The sequence below is a fragment of the Dipteris shenzhenensis genome, chromosome 25 (assembly GCF_047967505.1).
Source record: "Dipteris shenzhenensis isolate YYH24624 ecotype China chromosome 25, Dip_SZ_1.0, whole genome shotgun sequence".
NCBI classification, from domain to species: domain Eukaryota; kingdom Viridiplantae; phylum Streptophyta; class Polypodiopsida; order Gleicheniales; family Dipteridaceae; genus Dipteris; species Dipteris shenzhenensis.
The window spans coordinates 43,990,503-44,013,452 of record NC_141620.1 but is presented as its reverse complement, the minus strand read 5'-3'; the positions used below and the strand labels follow the sequence as shown (position 1 = coordinate 44,013,452).

The 22,950-nt window shown below is 42.2% G+C and overlaps 1 protein-coding gene across 1 annotated transcript; it reads left to right on the top strand.

The window, feature by feature from the left end:
- Positions 1 to 4,718: 4,718 nt before the first annotated feature.
- On the top strand, positions 4,719 to 8,468 carry LOC147885927 (protein NEN1-like). The gene is made up of 7 exons (XM_087396790.1): positions 4,719 to 5,231; positions 5,487 to 5,937; positions 6,067 to 6,224; positions 6,302 to 6,348; positions 6,432 to 6,495; positions 6,647 to 7,824; positions 7,949 to 8,468. Exons 2-7 carry the CDS (start codon positions 5,631 to 5,633, stop codon positions 8,172 to 8,174), a joined length of 1,980 nt encoding a protein of 659 aa, XP_087252916.1. The 5' UTR covers positions 4,719 to 5,231; positions 5,487 to 5,630; the 3' UTR covers positions 8,175 to 8,468.
- The last annotated feature ends 14,482 nt before the right edge of the window (positions 8,469 to 22,950 follow it).

Genomic DNA, 22,950 nt, shown 5'->3' with positions numbered 1-22,950 from the left:
AACTAAATTACTTGTTTCAAGTCTAGGATTTAAAATGTTTAAAAAGTTACTTTTTCAAAGAATTACTCAAAACCCATTTTGCTTTATTAACTCAATATAAATAACCTTTTCATGTCCAAGGTTTACATTTTTAAAAATAATACATTAATGTTTATTTTTCCATATATGGACCTTAGAATCCATTTTTTTCATTTTTTCAGTCCTTTTGGGTTCCATTTTCAGGGTTTGTTTAGGGTGTACATTAAGTAGACCTAAACACCTTTGTTAATATACAATGCCAAGCTTCTTTTTGGGCATTTCCTTATTGTCACCTTGATCTTCAAGATGTCTATCTTAGTCTCAACCTATAGCCCTGGAAGTGCATCTTCCTCTAAGTCATCTCAATCTACAAGCTTCATCAGCCCTTAGGAGCCTTTAGTCTCTTCATATAACCCATAATTTAGCTATGAGAATGTGCCTGTCTTCTCATTTGAATATGTTAGCAAGTGAGTAGATCCTTTAGTGTCCTCGTATGAGCTAGAGTCTTTCACAAGGATTGAAACTAAAGAAGAATGCATCAGTTTTGAAGTTGCCAAGCGCTTGCCTAGGTTCATTCTACTACCACACGCAATATATGAATGCATAATTTTCATGTATGATTGCTCTAATCACATTTGCAACTTCACCTTCAATACTTTATCAGTTCATCTACTTCTCCCAAGAACCTAAGGAAAAAGGGAAGGATGCATATTAATAAAAGATCCAAATTTTATGGTAGGAAAAGAATGCAATTCTTTACATCTGCAACTCAGCTGAAGGAGACAAGCACTACTATGTAATGTGTGCAAAATTGTTCAGGGAGATTAGGTGTGAGAAAGTTGAGAGTTGTGAGGACACAATACCTTGGTTTAAACCGTGAGGAGCAAGATTATTACTTGAATGCATCAATCACCAGGTGGAGTATCATTTAGGGAGTATGCAGATTTGTAGATTGACCTTTAAAAACATTCATAGCTTGGGGAATGCAAAGCTTGCATGTGTACAAAATATAATTAGGTGTTTTAGAAATTCACGTCTAATTGGGCCTATAGGACATATGGCCGTATCATGGATGGGAAACAATTTTCCTTTGTGATGCCCACAATAAGAAAACTGCTCTTGATGGATGATTACACAAGATTTGAGGTTGTCATACTATACATATTGAATGGTTTTATAGCTATAGTCATTTTAGTAGATTGTAAAAGAACTCCTTTAATAATGTGAATCTTCTTGAAAAAGTGAGAATGGGAGTATGCACTGTATGTGCGCAACATTTGTTGGGGCAAAAGCTTGAAAGTTGACTAGTTTTTCTTTGATTTCTCCTCCATCTATGGACCAAATGGGCTCAAACTTGAACAGAAAGTAGCTATAAGGTTGCCCAACTTTGACTAAGAGGGTTTTACGAAATTGTCTCCCAACAAGTGGAATTTTGAGCAAGATTGGCGAGCAGGAACTCCACAATCATAGGTACCACCCCATGTGGGGAGCCTTTGCATTACATCATCACTTATGTCATGGTCTATGGCACTAAGTGTGCCTCTTCTACACACACACACACACACACACACACATGACTGCTAGTGGATGCACACATGCACCTAGCAAGCCCTTGATCACACATATCCCAATAGAATCCTGATAAGTATCTTGGGCTCTTTATGGATCATAAGAACCTTGATAAGTATCTTGGGCTCTTTATTGATGGTATGGATCAAAAGAATACCTATTTGCCACAATTCATAAGACTTCCAAAAGATGTGAAGGAAGAGATTTGTGCAAATGCATCTCATGGGATGTGTCTTGTATCGCAAAAATCTCCAAGCTAAGGTATTTTTCAATTATCCAATTTTCATAATGATGTAAATGTATCAATCACAATAACTCATTGCATTCTAATTTATCACATCATGGGAAGGACCCCTTCCAAGAACACAGCTTGACAATACAACAAGAGAAAGCAAAAGCAAGACATTTTTTGCATACATGTGTATGCTAGTGAATAAGGGAGTTGTTGATAAGATCAAAGTTGTATATCTATTGGTTAGTCATTCGCATGATCAAATAGATCAAATGTTTAGTACATTTGCCAAGAAGCTTGGAAGGAATGATGCTGTAACTTTGGTAAATATGATGGATCTTGTGATCAAATAGACTAAATGTTTAGTACATTCTCCAAGAAGCTTGGAAAAAATGATGCATTCACTTTGGTAGAGATGATGGATCTTGTGAAAGGATCTTATGCTCCTCGAGTGTTCTTGGGAAGCAACACCATACCGTCGAATGAGACATGGGATCCCCTGCCCTGGGCGGTAATGAGAAACTGAAGAAATGAAGCCCATGCGTTTAAAACCCCAGGTTGAAGTTTATTACTTGAAAGAGACTCACGATTTCAAGAGATTTATTCAAGGTGGACCAAGTGAGGAACGTTGTACGAAAAGATTGAATGACTTGAGCCTTTAGCATGAATTTGTCATAAAGAAAAAAGAAGATCAAAGCACGGATCAAAGAACATATCTATATGGTAAGTAATATGCATGTTATCCATATTGGGTACCCATGGATGTCTTGCAATTTGTCTTTTATTCTAATACGTGAAATTCATTCTTCAGTGCAAGAACCTCAATTGATTGAGAGTGAGGTAAAGCAGGCACAAGCTTAAGAACAGATGTTGACTATGACGGGTGCATGCCTGAGAAGATAAGTTTGACAGAGAGCAAATAACTTCTCTAGAAGTGCAGATAGTGGAATGTGGTGGAATACCTTCTTTGAAGACCAAGCCCTTATCCTTGATCGGTTTAAGAGTAACACTACTACTTTGTACAATGATTTTGTATGGCCAATGTCTTGTTCTCCTTTAGGACAAGCTGTACAACCTTAGAGTCTATCACTTGAGGTTGAAGCTTTAATCATCTTACTTGCATAAGAGATGTATCTTAGTGCATGATGATCTAGAAGTGCAGACACTGGAATGTGGTGGAATACTTTCTTTGAAGACCAATCCCTCATCCTTGATTGGTTGAAGAGTAACACTACTACTTTGTGCAATGATTTTGTATGGCCAATGTCTTGTTCTCCTTTAGGACAAGCTGTACAACCTTAGAGTCTATCACTTGAGGGTTTTTCAATCCCTAAAGACGTGTGCGACAATTCAAATTTTGGTGGGTGGTGTGTAGCCACATGGCAAAAGCATGGCCGTCTTCTCTATTTTGTCCCTATCGTGCATTCATTCATCTCTCCTTCCACTTGCCAAGCAACTTGCAAGTCGTCCTTTTTTTAAAACCTCATTTTTGGGAGCTTTGTGAAGAAGACATGTAAAGAGAGAGCCTAGAGTTCTATAAAGATAACAATGTCAAGTATGTATCAATTATATATAGATATAGATATAGATTAGTATAGATTGGAACTAGGAAGGAGAAGGGATGTTTGAAGAATTTGGTGCTCTAGCCTTTAGCAACTTCAACACCATATAAAGGTCCAGCATCGACATAGATTAAATCTCCACCATCGAATTTGGGCGCTTAGTAACAACGCTAATGGACCAGGAAAAAGTGCACATATGAAACCATGGTCACTTTTTTGAGCACCTCCCTTTGGACCTTCATGTGGGGGAATGGGCCGTGGTTGGCCTTTTTGGGTCAGAAAGTGCTCGGAAATTAGTTTGTGGCCTCCGGGCCCTTGCTAGATTCCGGGCACTTTCTTTCTTGAAAAGTCCTTCCATGGTCCATTCCCCTATTTGTAATGGACCAAGTTAAGCTAAGGATTAATCTTTGCCATTCGCTCTCGGCCTTTACATAGTAGGAGTCTTATGTTGACGTTTGCTTTTGCTCGGCTTATTTACCATTCTATTTGCTCTTGCTCTTTCACTCGTACCGTTCGATTGATTGTACCTTTTTGCCACCTTTGCACTTGTGTGCCAATTTTTTGTCACTATAGTGTAACCTTCTTGCTTCAGCAACTAAGCTTCTTTGGCAATAACCTATGTCATGTATTGCACTGCTTTGTAATCTTGACTCTGCTTTGTGTAGAGCCGGTTCTTGCTTGTGAACTAACCCTCACACACAATTAAACCCCACTTTGATAGTCAACGACTGGGGTTGGCAGAATTGTGATCCCAGCCATCCGATCTAGATCCTTGCATAATGGGAAAACATGGGTAGTACTTTGACTGGATAATTCGGTAAAAATGACCGGCTAATGGAAGATGAGATCAACGGCTCGCAACCAACGCCTAACTATAGCCTTGTCGATCTGCTGATTGCCCTCCACTATAATGGATCTCACGTTTTTCGATCTAACGGCGCACGAATTGTGTCATGTTCGAGTTGTTGGATCGAATCCCCACTTCATGTGTTCCTCAAAATCCAACCAGTAAAAACCTGACACGTGTTTTGTTGGCGCCGCCTCTCCCATCCGCCCACCGGCGCCTGTTACCGATTTTCAGTCAAAAACTGGGCCTCCGGCCGGTCAAAGGATGGCTCCGGTTTCCTCCAAGGAATCGGCTCCCAGCGCGGATTCCCTACACCGTCCAAGTAGAGGAATGAACGGAAGGCGGACATTCCGAGCCGGGAAGTGCCGCGAAATGCCGGGCCGTTTCTTCCCGGGAAAGTCTTACTCGAATTCCCCTTTACTTTGTGAGCGGATTACATTAAGCAGCAGATTGCACAAACTTGTGGTTCAAGCAACAAATCTCCCAGCAAACTAAACGCTCAAAGGATTGCAGCAACAAGCGACTTCCAAGAACGCAGTTGTCGTCATTCGAGCAAGAAATCTGCAGGACACGCCAAGTAATCGCAAAACTTTGGAAAGGAAACGCCAAGGAATCGCAACTCAGAGGTGGAAGAAATGGATTTACGGTAGTTTTCAGCAGATTGCAGCAAGAAGCAAACTCCAAGGAAGCAGCAGATTGCACAAAGTTGTAAGAAATCTCCGGGAAACTCCAAGGAATCGCAACTCTCAGGTGCAAGAAATGCAAAAGTTGTAAGAAATCTCCAGGAAACGCCAAGGAATCGCAACTCTCAGGTGCAAGAAATGCATTTTCGGCAAGCACAACGCGCTTTTCCACACTGGCAAGCCTTCTCCAAGCATCCTCAGATTCCACTCGTTCCTTCAAAATGTCGGAGCTTCCATTGTACACATCCCGCTTTGGCTGTGTCAACAACTCCAAGGCCACTGTAGATTTCTGTTCCCACGCTCGCGTTTCTCCATTCAAGGTACTCCCTCGAGGACAGCAAAAACTTCAATGATTTTCTGACCGCGTTTTTCGTAGAGATACTTGGTTTCGCGATTTTCGAGCGAACACTTGATGAATCTTCAGAGGACAGATTGACGGTTTGATAGCTTCAAAAACGATGAACGAGTGATTGTAATTTGAGCTGTAAATGGATCGGCACCACGATTCTTGAGGTTCGATTTTACTTATCTGTAACATACTAATAGTGCTGCTTTAAATTTGGATTGCGGTCCAGATTCGAAGTTTTTGGCAAACATCCTTCACAGGAGGTTACACCGTTCATAGACGCTGAAACAAAGTTGGAAGCTTAGCGTAGCTCTGCAATTAAGTACCCTTGGCCTTCAGTCAGTACTGGCGATCGATTTCTGTGGTTTGGAAGATGGCGGTGGCTGCATCCGATGGAGGGATAGTTGTAGACCAGCATGCTGCCAAGATTGTCTTCTTCGACGTTGAGACCACTGTGCCCTTCCGCACGGGGCAAAAGTACGAACTGCTCGAGTTTGGAGCAATTGTGCTGGATGCCCAGGGTTTTTCGGAAGTCCACTCCTACAACACCCTCATCAAACCAAAAGACATTGGCAGCATCACCCGTCGCAGCATCAATTGCAACGGTATTACCCAAGAAAACGTAGCCAATGCTCCGACCTTCACGGAGGTCGCAGATGAGATACATCGCCTCCTCAATGGTTCGTGAGGTTTTTATGAAGAACTCACTGCCCTTAGATTTCAACCTTTTAGAGGCTTTCTATAATCAGGCTAGAGAAGTCGGTCATCGTGCAATCCACTCATAAATTCATGGATTTTTTCTTATGCAGGACGGATTTGGGCAGGGCATAATATCGTCAAGTTCGATATGCTTCGTGTGAGCGAAGCCTTTTCTGAGATTAGTCGAGCAGCTCCCCAGCCTGCTGGAATTATTGACACTTATCCCTTGCTGAAGAAAACGTTTGGAAAACGAGCCGGAAATTTTAAGGTACGCCCCTAGCTCATCTAGGTTTTCATGTCAGCCTTGCTGGAATTCCGTGTGAAGTTGTCGTGATCTTGTGACAGCTGGAGACCCTCGCAAATTATTGTGGCTTTGGAAAGCAAGAACACAGGTAATTTTTCTTCTTCAACAAAACTTGTGATTTTCTTTATTGCGGCGACACGACTCACGAGGTAGTGACTATGGAACTCGCAGAAGCTTGGCGGATGTGCGAATGAATCTGGACGTTCTTAAAAGCTGTGCTACAATGCTGTTTTTGGTGAGCACCCGTCTTACAAAATTTTGTCTGTCTGTCACGCATAAGTCTTTAATAATTTTGGTTATCGCGCACCATTGTGTTGTGCATGATGCAACGAGTTATTCATCTACTTTGCTTATGTGCCATCAATGTTTGTTGTTTTGGTCCACAGGAATCAAACTATCCCAATATTTTCGCAGATGGACGGCAATTCAGTACGTATGTATCAACCTTGCAGCAATCCATGACACTTTCCCTATCACAGGAGCAGATCAGAATATCAAGAAATGAATATCTACCCGAAGGAAATGACTTTCAATCTGAGTTGTCAGAATCTGCTGTGCAATCTTATCCCACTGTCACAATGCTATTTCAGGAGCACACTAGGGATGTCTCCTTCATTAAGGGGAAGAAGGGAAATGCAGAGGCATCTGAGTCCAGTACCGGTATTACTGTTGGAGGTAAACACTTCAAGGGAGGTGCACAACTTGCTTTTAGTGACATGCCAGAGGAGGCTTGCCACGCATCAAGTCCAAGTTCAGGTGCTGTACAACAAGCTGAAAAAAGTGTTTTTTATGATCTCAATATTGCAAAAGATGACTTTTGTCAAGAAGACATGGTAAAAGGTTGTAGCCTTTCCAGCACGAAGATAAGTGTGGCTGAAGTCATGACAGCAGGCCTTGGGAAATCAAGTATTGCTTCTTCAAATAGAAGTGCTAGCAGTGAACATGTACGTGTTCAGCCAGGAGGCAGTTGTGATAGACCAATAAAGTGTGATGACTCCTTAGTGATCACAGAGACTGAACTGCTATGCAGTAAATCTACTCTTGGAAAAGTTGGGATTGAGGATGGCTGTGACTTATCAGAAGGACTCTTCTCTTTGTCCTTGAGTGAATTGAAGGATGATCAGGATGTCACGACCTCAGATTCTGCCAGAAGAAGAGTTGATGAATCTTTAAGAGTACAGATGAGTGATCAAGACGCTCTGGGAATGGAGTTTGATGTTGAAAGATCCCCATTCTTATTAGCAAGTTGCGTTTCTCTGGCTTTGATAGAAGCGCAGGATCAGAATTTTCAATTTGGCTGCAAAAAAGTATTGTATCACAAAGGATTTCCATTGCAATTATTGGAATGCAAAACCAAAGTACGATTCACTGTGAATCCGACATATGCTTTTGATGACAGAGGCAAACCCAGATTTTCATTATTAATTGAGCCATCAGAATCAGCTTGTGAAGTAATTAGTAAGTGTGATGATGTAATCAAAACCATTATGGTAGAGCAGGGTAATGAAGCAACATGGCTGCCTGCATTAAGGAAAGATGGAGGAGTTTGGGGTGCTCGCATCAGGTGAGGTTTTTGTGCTTGAAATTGGTCATGCAGATTTGTTTCTAGTTCTTTTTTAATGGAAATCTGTGCAGTTTTTTGTATTTTCTTTGGCAAGGAAAGCTTATGTCCTTTTTTTGGTTGGCAGCATTGGAACTAGAGGCTCAGGATGCTTGGCAACATATACTACCAAGTTCTATCGACACATGTCGAATGGATTGGAGGAGATGGTCCTTGGCTATGTTGACCTTGTAAATTTCAGAAATCTATTACCACATGGCTCAGTCGTTGACATTGGAATCGGTTTTGATGTTTTCAGTGTCAACAAACGCTCGGGTATTAGACTTCTTGCCAAATACATCACTTTGGCATGATTCAAAAGTTCCTACAAAAGTAACAGGACCTGATATTGGCATGAATGTGAAGATTTGCCCACACCAGAGTTTTAAGGCACTTTCATTTCTATTTATCTGTGGTGTTAAAGGGAATGGACTCTCCCATACACTTGTTCATTCTGGGAAATCGATGTAAAGTTCTTATAAATTGAGGAGTTCTTCAGATTTATGCTTGGATCATCGTGGTCTTTTTATGCTGATCGTTCTACGTTTCATTTTCTATTCAATATTACTCTTCGAAGGAAGGGCTCTAAAGCGTTTGCAGAGGTCCGTGTGGATACGAGTGGTTCAAGATTCAATATCAAGGTCATGGCACACAGTTTGCTGGTATTAGGTTTATAAACATGCATGTGAAGGAGTGTGTGCAAATGATTTTATGCTGTTCAGTAAAAAATGGTTCTTCTTTCTTTAAAGATAAGTATTTACTTCGTGGTCATTTTGAATGTTCTACACACAAGGGGATCACTGCCACAGGAAAGGGATCGCTTGCTACTGCCAACTCCTATGCAGTGGAATAAAACAAGGTCTCCAGATTTCTCAATGAAAACTTCAAATGCCAACTCACTCCGTGCGCTTGTATGTATAGAGAGAGCACACTCCCTCTATCTGAGAGCACACGTCAGATAGAGGGGGAAAACACACAGATGTACACCCAATGGTGATCCGATATAGATAACAGATCGAAGTACAAAACCTTGTCAAATCTGTACAATCACCAACAGCAAACAATCGCTGAAGTAGGGCACCAGCCTCAGACTCTGTTCACTGCTCCTCTACTGTGGTAGAACTCTCCTAGATCACCGCGTGTCTCTGTCAGACTTCAGTGGCTGCTCTAGGTGAGTCTGCTGCTGATCTTCCTGTGCACCACCGCATGGCTCTTTTACAACATGTAGAGCTGCCTCTCTGTGTGCACCTGGATGGTGCTAAAGCTCCTGCAAACTGACAGCATGCTGATCACTGGAACTGCCTCTGTTCTTCACACTAGAAGGTGAAACCTGGACCCCCACAATGGGGCCCTATTTATAGTGTGAGTTGACCCTCCAGACTGGCCAACCCAGTCAACAGACTGGCCGGCCCAGTCTGTAAACCAACTGACCCAGCTGTCTAGACAGGACTGCCCACCTGCTGCTGCCTCCTTCTGCCTATGTAAGGCCTTCTTTGCAGGCACCTGGCTGCTCGTCCTGCTCCAGCCCTGCTGCAGCCTGAAGGCCTCCTTTTGCACCTGCTGCTGTATCCGACCAAGAGTCCCTGCTGCTGCTGATGTGTTGCAGCTTCTGGACGTGCTTCTGCCGGCCTGCTGCAGGCCTACCGCACTGCCGTTTTGCAGCCCTTGGTGGCTAGGTATCAAGCCCCGTTGCACTCCTCATTTGGGAGCTAACACATGAGGCATTGACCCTATACTTCCAACACCCCCTCAATGACACATTGTGGTCCAATACCCACTTTGTCGAATAACCGCTCCATCAGCTCATGTGCAGAAGCTCTGAAAAACAATTTGAGGATGTTTTCATCATTTGGTCTTGTATTCCACACTTAACAGTATTTCCAGATACTTCTCCACATTGTTCATGAACAGTTTGCAACATTGGTACAATTACTGGTTTAAGTCATGAACTCTTCGGAATCTTCGGACTCCCAAGACATCAACAGAACTGTCTAGTTGTCCCCCTCAAAAGATGGGAACTGACCAAACCTTGTAAGGTACAAAAGATCCTGGGTCTGTTTCAACCCACCCATTGGTCCTTCATTGGCATGCTCGTCCTCCTTTGATCTCTCAATCCCGTGTCTCCATCTGTAAGGCTTTGACAGGATCGTTATTTGGTCTTTCTAGCATCAAGCAGCTAGGTTGCTTGGAGAAGCTTTGTGATCACATCCACTATTAGCAACGTGAACTTGTAGAAGTCTTCATCACTAATCTCAAGAGTAATCTTGCAGCTGGAGTCAAAAGCTCTGGAATGAGAAATCCCCCTTTGTCTGTAGGGAAGGCATTCACCCTCCATTCTCCATCTAACTGAGAATTCCTGTACAAAAAGCCATGCAATGAACTACATGCCTTGGAAACTTAGTTCGATGTTGCTTGCTGTTCAAGTCAGGTACTTCCCAGAAGTACCCAATTCTTCTGTGCCTTTCTGCAAGTTTGAATTGATGCTCCCCCTGATGACTTCAAGGTCATCAAGCTCCATCTCTGAGTGAGCTTCTCCATCTTTTTTGGTCGTACTAGACTGGTCCTTAGATCCCAAGGCTTGAGCAACGCCTTCCAACCTCCACCACATTCTAGCTCGTGCTTCACTCTTCAATGCCCCTCATAAACACTGTCACACTGGGTCTGCAAACAGTCTCTCAACGGGACATGGAGTCGTACTAAGAAAGTTCCTCTCTTACCACATTGGCAGATGCCGGTTAGACTGGTCCTTCTCCTTTGCTTAGTCTTTAACAAAATGTCCAGCATGTTGGTGTGGCTTTCCTTCTCCATTCTTGCTTTTGGCACTTATTGTGCTATCATTTTAGCAAACTTTTATCTTTTCACTTATGAATTTGGTTTATGCAATGTCCTATTTCTATCAATACCTGCCCTAGCCAAGCTAGGCATTTTATAGATGATTTATTTGTTCCAGATGTTCCTGACTTTCAAGACTTTATGTACAAAGACGCTTGTGCTTTTGGAGAAGGAATCTATCCTCATGACTCTTGTGAACTGAACTGTACTTCAAGAGGGGATTCTTGTGTTTTCTTAGATCTTAGACTTTCTCAATCTTCCGTAGGATTAGAGCTTGATATATATGATAAACGTGAACGACCTGAATATAGTGGCTTACACATTATAAAAATGCTTCACATTGACTCAAACATTTCTGATTTGGCAAAATATGGAGTCATTTCTTCCCAATTCCATAGATTTTCCCACCTTTGTACAACTAAACTAAGAAGTCTTTTATCACTCAATGTAGTAATTTGATCAATTTACTAATACACAAGAGGTATAATCCAAGAAGAATAATGAAAAAAGTACGCAAAATCTTAGATATGAAGTCTTTTATCTATGGTGTATTGGCCTTAGGCATGTTTAGAATGATTGAACATAAGCTGAAAACAAAAAGCGGGGAGCTGAACAGCCTGTTTTTCTTTGAGTTTCAAAAGAGAGTTGATTGAGTATGCATGTGCTTTCTAAGTTAGGAATGTAATTTTGCATCTTTGCAGGAAGTGGTACGTAAGTGTAAGTGGCTCATTTATTTTTTAACGTTTTTGATAATTCATTCTTTCTGTAAATTCTTTCTTTCATTCCTGCATGAGAGAGAGAGAGAGAGAGAGAGATTTTATTCCTGTTTTTTTGATCGATTTTGTTTCTCGATTTGCTTGTTTATTTTTTCTTAGTCACCTTCTTCTTGTCTTCTTTATTTCTTGTTTTATTCTCTTTTGTTTATTTGACGTAATTTAGTAAGCACTTGGGTTTGCCCAAGAGACTCCACGGGTCTTCAGAAACCCAGTATAGCTGCTTATGCTTGGGCGTTGATGATGACGACATAAGTGCTGCTTTGCTTGCTAAGTATGTCTTCCTCTTGTTTTTCACAAAAAATTGTTACCTTTTTTTTCTTCTCTTTCATTTTCTCTTTTATTTTTTGTTTAGATTTTTGGACTTTAGAACTACAAAATTTCTAAATTTGTACGATTGGATATATTCTAGTCGTAGAAAGGCATATCTAGCTTTTGGCCATGAAAACCTTTTCACCACCATCGTTACTTCATTCTATACCTTCATCCGGGTTTCTTCCTGAAGCACTAGTTCCTCAAACGTGATTGGCCTTGGCCTTGTCCATTCTCCAGTAGTGAAGAGTCATCACCAATCCTCGGTAGCCCTTTGGAAGCTTGCTGAATGGCCAAATGATGCTGTGCACCTTGTGATCAACTGTTGTGAGCTCATCCCTGAGAATCATCACCGTCAACAAGGTAGTCATGGGCTGACTCTCCTTCCTCATCATCATGGGGAACATTTGATTCTGGAGCATGACGACCATTCCTATGTTTTTTGATTCATAAAGATCCTGTAAGATCTTCCGTGCTTATTGTGCTGTATCCGCCAACTGGTATGAGGTATCATAGCATCTACAGTCGTCCCAATAATCATGAAGGGAGTGATTGCCTTGCCAACCCATCCTTAAACAAACAGACAACTATCCAGTTGTCCCCCTCATAAGCTAGGAAAAGGATGGACTCTAACAACTACCAAACACCATGGGTCTATTTCAACACATCCACCATCTAGGAATGTCCACTACTATAGGCCTTCAGCTCGTTGGCTTCCACCTCCATTGCTTCCATTGCTTGCTCTAGTCTACAGTGTATCAGAGCAGGTCAAGGCCTCACCCCTCAGCTATTTCCAGCCACCCCGAGCCCTCTTCATCTCATTGATGGCTGTTTGGCGGTTGTTTTCTTGCTACTCGTCATCTTTTGCAGCTGGTTGGCAGCTGTCTACAGCACTTGAGTCCTTTCCAAGCTTTTTCGTCGCCGAGAACCACCTCTCTTGTGCTCATGCTGCATAGGTGACTATTCCAAAGCAGCCTTTTGGCTGTTTTTTGCCCTGGTCCAGCATCTCGAAGCACGTGAAGCGACCCCCGAGCTGTTTCAAAGCCTCCAGGTGCTCTAGACCAGCCGCCTTGCAGATTGGCGTGCTGCTGTAATTCGAGGTCATCTCCTGCAACCGCCTTGCTCTCCATTGCTGGTTTCTCATCTCGGGCTGAGAGCATTTCACCTCTGGGAGCTGCTTCTATCTTCTGGAAGCTTCTACTTGAGCTTTGGGCTGTACTTCTTCAAAGTTGACTGCAGTACAACATATACCTTTGCTGTACAATCATATTCCAGCTCTTCTTGGCATCCTTAGCTGCCATTTGTTGTCCATTTCACATTTCTTAAATGGTGACTACCTATCCTCAAGTTGAGAGCATTTTCTTTGCTGTAATCTTGGTCAAAGTCACTTGGTAAGCTCCTACTGCATTGCCTTCTTTTGTTTCCAGCAAAACAGTCTTTTTTTTGGTTCTTGGAATTGTAGAAAGGCCTCGTGTTGCCTTGGAAGGCTCCGTGTTGCCTTTGGAAGTCTTTTTGCAGCAGGTACACTTTGTGACAGCCACATATTTGCAGTGGACAAGCTTTGAAGCTTGTGCAGTAAATTGCCTTTGGATTTGGGAGATGGCACTCCTTTCATTTGCATTGCCAGCTGGTCCTTTTGCCTTGCATTTTTTGCAGTATGGCTAGCAATAAGGATGACTTATTTGGGATACTTGGATCGGAGGACAAACTTGATGGCACAAATTACCCCATGTGGGCTTCTATGATGGGGCATGTATTGGTTGCCAAGAATCTTTGGAACATTGTTGCAGGTATTGAAGTCAGACCCCACTGGACCTAATGCCTTTGGTACATCTAGTAATGCCTCTGGTTCATTTGGTGATGGGTCTATTGCTTCTTCCACTACAATTCCTTCTTCAACTATAGCTGCTTCTTTCACTACAGCTGCTTTGCCTCTTACTCAGGAGCAAATTTAGTGGGATGGACGTGATGCAAAAGCACATGCCTTGATTGCTCTATCAGTAAAAAGGGTTATTATCCGTCATATCCATTCATGCAAGATAGCTAAACAAGCATGGGATCAGCTTGCCTCCTATCATCAGGTGCGGAATGAGGCTGGAGTGGCCTATCTCCGCAAGCAGTTGAAGGACTTAAAGCTTGAAGAGGGTACTAACATGTATGCATATCTTACTAGTGTTAAAGATTTGAAAGAGCAGTTGGAAAATATTGATGAGGTAGTCCCCGCAAGCAGTTGAAGGACTTAAAGCTTGAAGAGGGTACTAACATGTATGCATATCTTACTAGTGTTAAAGATTTGAAAGAGTAGTTGGAAAATATTGATGAGGTAGTCCCAAATTCTCAGCTTATATCCATGACACTTGATGGATTGCTTGACTCAGGATAGAAACAAGGGCAAGGGAAATGTTTTAGTTGGTAAGCTCCCTCATACACATGCTGGTTATTCTTCTGATGCATATTCTTCTGGTAAAAAGAAAAAGAAAAAGAGATGTAACTATTGCAAGAAACTTGGGCATGCCATCATTGAGTTCAAGAAGAGAATTGCGTCTTAAAGAAGAAGGAGCCAGGTCTGTAGTTTCTGGTGCTCCTAGTATAGATGACATGCATGAGATCGCTAATTTTGTACATATCATTTTCTCGTTACTTGTTAGTATAATTCTTATATTCATGATGCGTGCATGATAGTTTCTGATGGTTATCATGCATGGTTTTTTGACAATGGTGCTAGCAAGCACATCACTTCTTGCTGGAAGTTATTCAGCTCACTTGCAGATGCACCAAACGGGGGAACAATTACATGTGCAAATAATGCATCTTATTCATTAAAAGGCATTGGACAAGTTGCCATTACTTTAGTATTTGGTAGTCTAGTCACTCTAGATAATGTACTATATGTACCAAGCATCCGCAAAAGACTCATATCCATTTCAGCTATAGCTACTTGTGGATATTAGGTTCTTTTTTATGGTGTTAGGTGTGTAGTTTATGATGTTACACATGCCTTTACCATGGTATTGAGTGGCACATTGCTTGCATATGCTGTTGATGATTCTACCTTAGCAGACGCACATTTATGGCATGAGAGGTTTGGACACCTCAATTATGAAGCAGCTGTGAAGTTATATAAGTAGGACATGGTTGTTGATCTTCCTAAGATGCATATGCCTTCAAAGCATGTCTGTGAAGCATGCTTGCTTGAACAGATGCATCGTTTTACATTTTCCAAGGATGGGAGAGTTGCTGCATCTCGCAAGTTGTACTTGGTTCACAGTGATGTTTGTGGCCCTATGAGAGTTGCAGCCATAGGTGGATTTTGCTATTTTGTGATTTCCATTGATGACTTCATCAGATACACTTGGATTTTTGCTCTAAAGTCCAAATCTCAAGTCTTCACATGCTTTAAGCATTTTATTGCTTTGGTAGAGAATGAAAGTGGGCTGAAAATTGCCAACATAAATATGGACAGGGCTCAAAAGAATCTTCACTGACAGGTAGAGTGCTTTGGCTGTTGCACGGAATCCGTGTCTTATGCTCCCACTGAAGGCAACGACGACACTCTGTGGAGTCTTGTTCTCTCCAGGATGTTCCCTTGACTCCTTTCAGAGCTACTCATGCCTCGGTGGACAAATCATGGGAGATTCTGGCTAGCATTGCAGCTTTGCATATTTGGAGGGCTAGATGTACGGAGGCGATGGAGGGTTCTGAATTTCACCCTTCCCAATCTATGGCCAATGTATGGACGGATACTATATACACATTGGCGGCCATCTGGGTGGGCATATAGAGATCCTCCAGAGCAGCAGCCAGGAGAGGTACGTTTTTAAGAGTTTGGAGAGGATCTCATTTCTTCTATGAGTCTCCTTTAGGGTTGAGATGGCACTTTCATCCTCCACCTTGGATCTTTGTTAGCTCTTTTTGACCTGTTTTTTTTCTCTCTCTCTCATGCATGGCATGATGTACTCCCGCATTAGAGCTTGCTCTTGCGGTTTTCATTCATACTTAAAGAAGTAATCTTTTTGCAAACAAAAAAAAGGGTTGCTATATCCATACAGGATGAACATCTACAACCATGACATTAGTTCTTCAGGTATTCTGAGACGTGTCCAGGATACTTCAGCCCATACCATGGAGGGGGTTTTGTAGCCATCCCATGGGCTACCCATTGGTGTCTTCTGTTCCTTAGTATGTGCTATGTGCCCTATAGGCCTAGATATATGTAGTTAGGATAGTTAGGGCACTTATGACATGTGGCACTTAGTACACTAGGTACTACTAGGACACCTTGTCCTAGGGTTTTTAGGATTTCATTATTATGCATACTTTGTACCACTCTTTCATTCATTGTTGCAATACGAATTTTCGCTCGTTGGCTTCCACCTCCATTGCTTCCATTGCTTTCATTGCTTGCTCTAGTCTACAACTACTCCATCTAATGGCAACATCCTTGTGCCTGCTCTACATGGATCCCCTCCACCAAATGTTGTCCAAAACCTTATCCATGAATACAATTCTCTCGGAATGAAAGTCCCTATTGAGCTCCTATTAAGACAGGACCTTGAATCATCCAAGGTCATCACCATAGCATCCTCCGATGGATCCCCACTGTTTGACACACAGTCCTCTGCTAGGCCTACCACATAAACCTCCCGTGTCATGTAACTAAGCCTCTAGGAAATGGACGCCCTCACTGCTACTATTGTTAGCAACTTAGTATTCTTGAAACCAACTGCCATAAGAATCTTGCACTAGGTATCCTATGCCTTTTGTAATGAGGCCTCCCCTTTACCCTTCATTCTCCTAGAATCTGATGTTACCAATGTCCAAAGCAATCTATTGAACTCACTATTCAGATACAAAGAGAAGGCTGGAACTTGGGTTTATCTTCCCATCGTTGTTAGAATCACCAACTCTTCTAGGGCCATTAGTAGCCTCCGTTGAGACTTGGTCCCGATGTTGACTACCATTAAAGCATATTTGAGGTGCCATCCAATGATGAAGTCCACATGCCCTTGTAACTCTAAATTGATGCTACAACATGTCTCTCTAAGCTTCTCTTACCTCGTATTTGTCTCCACCAGTCATAAGTCCTATGTTCTTAATTCCATTGAATGAGCAGTTGTATCTGTTCTCTAATTTTGGGTGAAAATTATAACTGTGTTTACAAACTGCCTAGGAAGGACCTCAATTACATTATTGGCTAGTAGCAGTTGGGTGCAAACTAGTTGTAATTTTCTATGTCTATCTTGCTTCATTATAACAATTGTTTTCCTGGAAGACTTGACCATCTCCGAAATTATCCTTGAATTTGCAACTCTAGAGGTACAAAGCATTGAAAACAATACTTTCTTGCCCTACCTAATACATGTATACAAACCTTTGCTCTCAGCACTGTACTTGAATAAGAAGCCGATCAAAGGGAATGCACATGTACAAGAAAATCAAAAGATTTCTCTCACATTTTTTTGGGACTAGCAACATCTTTCAAAAATTACATAGTGGATATATCCAAGCTATAGTATTGCTTCTCTAAAATAGTCTCCAAATTTTATCTAATAAACCCGCGTACATATTCCAAATACCTAATGGCAGCCAAAATCTCTCTTGTATGGTCTTAAAATCTATCAAAGTCCATTGCTGATACTTGGTTGGTTTCAATGAGAAGCCAATGCTTGGAACAATTCAACCTTTGTAACTGTAGCCTGGCGCATGAACTCATGCACTTTGTCACTCAATCCCAAAACACCCATGAAGACAAAGTAGATATGTTTTCATGGAATGTGCATCCCTTTCTTTGCATCTCATTGCATGAAGTCCTTGCAAGAGCATCATGGAAACTCTGATATTGTCACTATGTATGTAAGGCCTTCTATGATAGAACTCTCTATATACACAGGAAATAGATTCATTCATTTGGAATAATTACTTTCTCTTGCAGAACTTCAGCATTCAAACATTGAGCCTTCTAAATCCTCTCTTGAAAATATTTACTCACTTTGATCGCAATTTGCCACTTAACTATTCTGTCATTCCTTCGGCCCACGCGAACATGACTCATTGCTGCAGCACTCCTTGGCATGTGTGCTCCCTCAACATGTAGACTGTCATCCTCCTCATGCAGAAAGCCTGCTTGTTGCAATTCCTCTCATGTGTTTTAATGGGAGTCCCAATTGCAACCTTCCACACCCAAGGTGAATGACTAGGCACACCCAAGATAGACTGATCAATGCAATAGGTATGTGCTACATAGGTATTGTGTCTTCTACCCTTGAAGAAAGGTATAAGGACATCCTCAGTCACACTTTGACCCATTACATTTATGAGTACTGTCACAGGAAAAACAAACCACCACAAGCCAACAGGCTCAAAGCATGGCGATGCTCTGTAGCCATAGGAAAGAGGGAGGGAGAGAGAGAAAGAGATAACAAAGGAAGGGAAGTGAGGAGAGATGGGAGGAAATTGAATATGGGAGCTATGGCACAAGAGGCAAGGGAAAGGGGAATGAGGAGAATATACATGGAAAGAGGGAATGAAGAGATGGAGACATCAAGGAAGAGGGGGAATGCTTTATTGAAGGTGAGGGAGAATGGGAAATCAAAGTAAAAGAGTGGTGGCTATACGAGAGTGAGAGTCTCACATCAAGGAATAGCCCCCGCTTTTATAACCAAAGAGAGGGGGCTCCCCTAATAAATGCATCCTCCCACATGCATGGTGTGTGTGGAGGCATCTTCCAGGTGAGCTAGGGGGGTACACATTCTCAATAGCATGCAACAATTCCTTTCCCCAAAAAATCAAACCTCCTTATCCTAAGCCTAAGATGCCCCATGGATCCTTCTTAATATTATAATACCCAGGAGGACAAATGGAGGGTTGGCACAAGATTCTCACCACCTCATCTTACTCTCCCCATTATTGGAATATTATTTCTTGGACTATACACAACCACCCCACATGGGACCAGCCCACAGGGAGGAGTAATTCCAAGATTCCTTGCCACCTCCACCAATTTTATACTATATATCCCATTGACCTAGGCCATATCTCACGTAATGCTTGCATGGGGCCACCTAGGTGGAGGGGTGGCACATGGGGATACCCTACCAACTCACCATACTATATTGTTTTTGCCATGGACTATGTACAACATACCTATGGGTCCTCTTACATGGAAGGGTGGCACATGGACTTGCCCTGCCACCTCAACATTGGGCCCTTAGCACACTATATTTTGCTCTACTAATGCCACACACATTTAGACACACATTTATTTATACCATTTTCCTTGGTAAATTTTTGGCCTACAATAGTTTGCCCCCTAGTCATGAGATATGTAGCATCCCCATGTCTGAGACAATCACGCACAAAGAAGGGATTGAGATGTCGCTTGTTGAACACCTTCTTTCCATGTGGTTCTTGCAACTCATGGACTTCCACTAATCCATTGCTACATTCTTTGATGACTGAGTATGGTCCTGACCACTTTGGAAGAAACTTCTTAGCCATTCCGTGATCCAATCTGCTATCAAAGCACATCACTATATTACCTTTACCAAAATGTCACTCCCATCCTTTGTGGATCTTAGCATCCAAGCGGGCCTTTCCATTCTTTTGAATCTCTACATGGTGCAATTCATACCACCGGGTTTCATCTAATTTTTCAAGTTGAATCAACCTGGCTTCTACCTGTTCATCTTCGGTCATCTTTTGCTCCCGTGCCAACCTCAAGGCAAGGATCTCTATCCCCAGTGGTAGAACTATCTTTGTACCATACACTAATTTAAAAGGGGTATGTCCAGTGGACATCTTGTGAGTGAATGTTGTATGCCCAAACTATTGTATGTAACCTTTTGGTCCCACTGAATACGATGTACAACTTCCATCTTACCCATGGACTTGCACAGGATGCCATTGGCTTGCTCCAGTTGACCGATGGATGTTGGATAATAGATGCTAGAAGTCTGGTGATTGATACCCATACGATCCATGAGAAACTCCACAACTTCATTTAGGAACAGGCTCCCACAATCTGACACTATCTCTATAGGTGTTCTGAACCGAGTGCATATGCGCACAAAAAATGAAATTAGAGACCACCTTACCATCTTTTGCTAAGAGAGCTATTGCTTTGGCCCATTTGGTGACATATTGCGTGGCCACCAAAAGATACTTCTTCTTGTGGGTTGTCATTGGTAGAGGCCCCATAAAATCTATCCCCCACTTCTGAATGGGATGGATGGACATCATAGGGTGGTGTTGACCAGAGGCCACAAATCCTTCCTACCAAAGAACTGGTAGGGCTCACAGGTCATACAATACATGGCAACATCTTTAAACATAATTGGCCAGTAACATCCTGCATGTATAATCTTTTTGGTGGTATAGTTTGCTACATAGTGTCCACCACAAAACCCATCATGGTATTGCTTCAACACTTTAGGCACTTCATTTGCATCAATAGCCCTCGTCAATACTCCATCCATGCCTTGGTGGTACAACATGCCATCAAAGAGGGTATAGCACCTACTATCTCTATGGATCTTCTTCCGCTCATAATTGGTGTTATCGGGTGGAAAAGAAAAGGTAGCCAAAAACCTATAAATGCCTCCATACCATGGCTCATTTACTTATATGGCTCCTGTACAAGGTTTACATTAGGACATTTTTCCAAATCAATCAATGCATTCTTCAAATTGGAAGAACCCCTTTTACAATCTTGAAAGAAAAATCATATTCTTGAAGGATTGCCAACGACTTAGCTAACCGGCCTAGGGGACATTGCTTGAAATGATGACAAAAGGTCTACCTACCCCATAGTGCTCAAACTTTTCAATGTAATTCATCGAAGATAGAGCATGCGTTAGCTCTGAATAGCGGTGCTCCATTTCAAGCATTTGTCATGAAGCAAACTGAATGGGGTACATGAACCGGTCTTCCCCTTGTTGGAGAAGAATTCCTACCAAAATGCGCTCCCCAAACCCTGGGTTGATGTAGAAGGTCTTCAACCAATTAGATTGCATAAGATGGGTTCAAAAGCAAGCGAACGCTTGATTTTCACAAACCCTTGATCACAATCCTTACTCTAAGAGAAATCAACACCATCTTTCAGAAACATAGTCATTGGTCATGTCAAGGCAGCATATTGATCAATGAAGCACCGACAATATCTTGCCAAATTCACAAAGGACCATAGCTAATGCTTTGTAGTTGGTGGGGGTAGCTTAAGAATTGCATCTACCTTTTTTGGATCAGGCATAACACCATGTGATAATTTGCCCAAGCAACCTACGTTGAGTGGCTCCAATAGTGCATTTCTCTCAGTTGAGGCTGCCATTCGCTTTATCAATTCTTTGAAAGACCATGCGAACCTTCATGACATGCTCATTTTGCATGGAGAATATGCTAAAATAATCTAGAAACACCTTTAAGAAAATCCCCAAATAAGGGGCAAACACCATCTACATGAACTGTTGGAATGTGAAAGGAGCATCGGTGAAACTGAACAACATTACCTTGAGAGTAAAAGTCCCCCATGGGGTAGCAAATATGGTCTTGCACACATCCTCCTCGGCAATTTTGATATGATAGAATCATGAGTAGCTGTCACAGAAAGTGTACATCTCATGACTGCTCACTCTCTCTAAAATGATGTCTTGAAAAGGCAGAGGATGATGATCTCGTGGTAGCATTGAGTTTCTTGTAGTTGATGCAAACCCACCACTTGTTCTTCTTCTTGGGGTTGACAACCACTGGAGAAACCCATTCTGTATTGTGGACTAGAACAATGAACCATGTTCTACCAATATTTACACCTCCGTCCGTAGCGCATCAGTTTGAATTGGCCCCAATCTCTGGAACTTCTAATTTACCAACCTAGCATCGGGCTTTAGCTCTATTTTATGCTCTATGGCAGTCATATGGTGAAGATGGTGGTAACTTGTGTCAAAGAGGTCAGGGAAATCTTTAATCATCTCTAGGAGCTCATCCTTTTCACTAGGAGTAAGATTAGGAGAAAGCATGGATTCAAGCTGTTGGGGAGTGGCTGTTACCTTCAGTGTGGCTGCAGTGAGGGGGATAGCTCCCTCATGTATATTTCTTCCTCAGAGACCTCGTCCACCCCATCTAAATCCTCTGTTGATCCAGATAACAAGGATGAGGTGGTGTCACTTTTTTCGGTCGTCCTCTTCTTCTGGTTCAGTAGCACTAGGTTGGACGGAAATCTTCTCCTTCATCACTCTTTCTTAGCCAAGGTCGCTCCAGAATGGCGGGGTAGCTTCTTCCTGTGTCTTCTATGTCAACCACATAGAAATTGATTGTGGTGGTCACCCCATCGATGGTGATATGGGAAAATCCTCATAACCCCCATAGTGGCAAGTCACCTCCCATTTGCTACCTTGATTCAAGTAGAGGAATGCCTTGTATATTTCAGATTCAGCTTTTTCATGATATGGGGCACCATGATGTTGCATGCACCACCACCATCAACACGTATGCTTTTGATGCGGCAGATATCTTCAAAAATTGTTGAGATCTCACATACTTTTCCTTTCTTTTTGGACCTCCATGTAGAGAGCCCTTGCTATAGTTCATGCTTGACTTTGGGACTTAATGCTATTAGAGCTGAGGAAGCTGGGCAATCTATTCAACTACATGATAATCTTTTTGACTGGACCCAATGGGAAAATCTGATGGCGACCACTTGCTTCTACAAGTTCTAGGGACTTTAGCTTTCTCTATAGGTGAACTGGTCATCTCAACATCTGGAGGCTCTCGAAAACATACCTTCCTCTTTGGCCGACCAGGTTGACAGCCTGAAGAGAGATCCACAACTTCACAACTTCTCTTTCCTATGTCAAGAATCTCCACATCCGAGTCCTCAACATCTAATTCACCAAGGATATTCACCTGCAGAACATTTGGACATTTTGTGTGGTACTAAACTTTTGGGTGGCAGTCAAAGCACATGGCATTGGCATGTTCCCTTTAAATGCGGTTGGCTTGTTTCTTGATTCCTACCATCTCAAGCCAACAAGTGCCTTGGTGAGGTCATTGACACTGATTTCTTCAGGCAGCGGAGCAAGAGGTAGAAAGAAGAGGGCTTTGTGGGTGAGGTGGCAAAAGCCCACTAGGTGGAGGTTGTGGATACACTCCTAGTGGAGGGTAGGCATACATTCCAGACGGA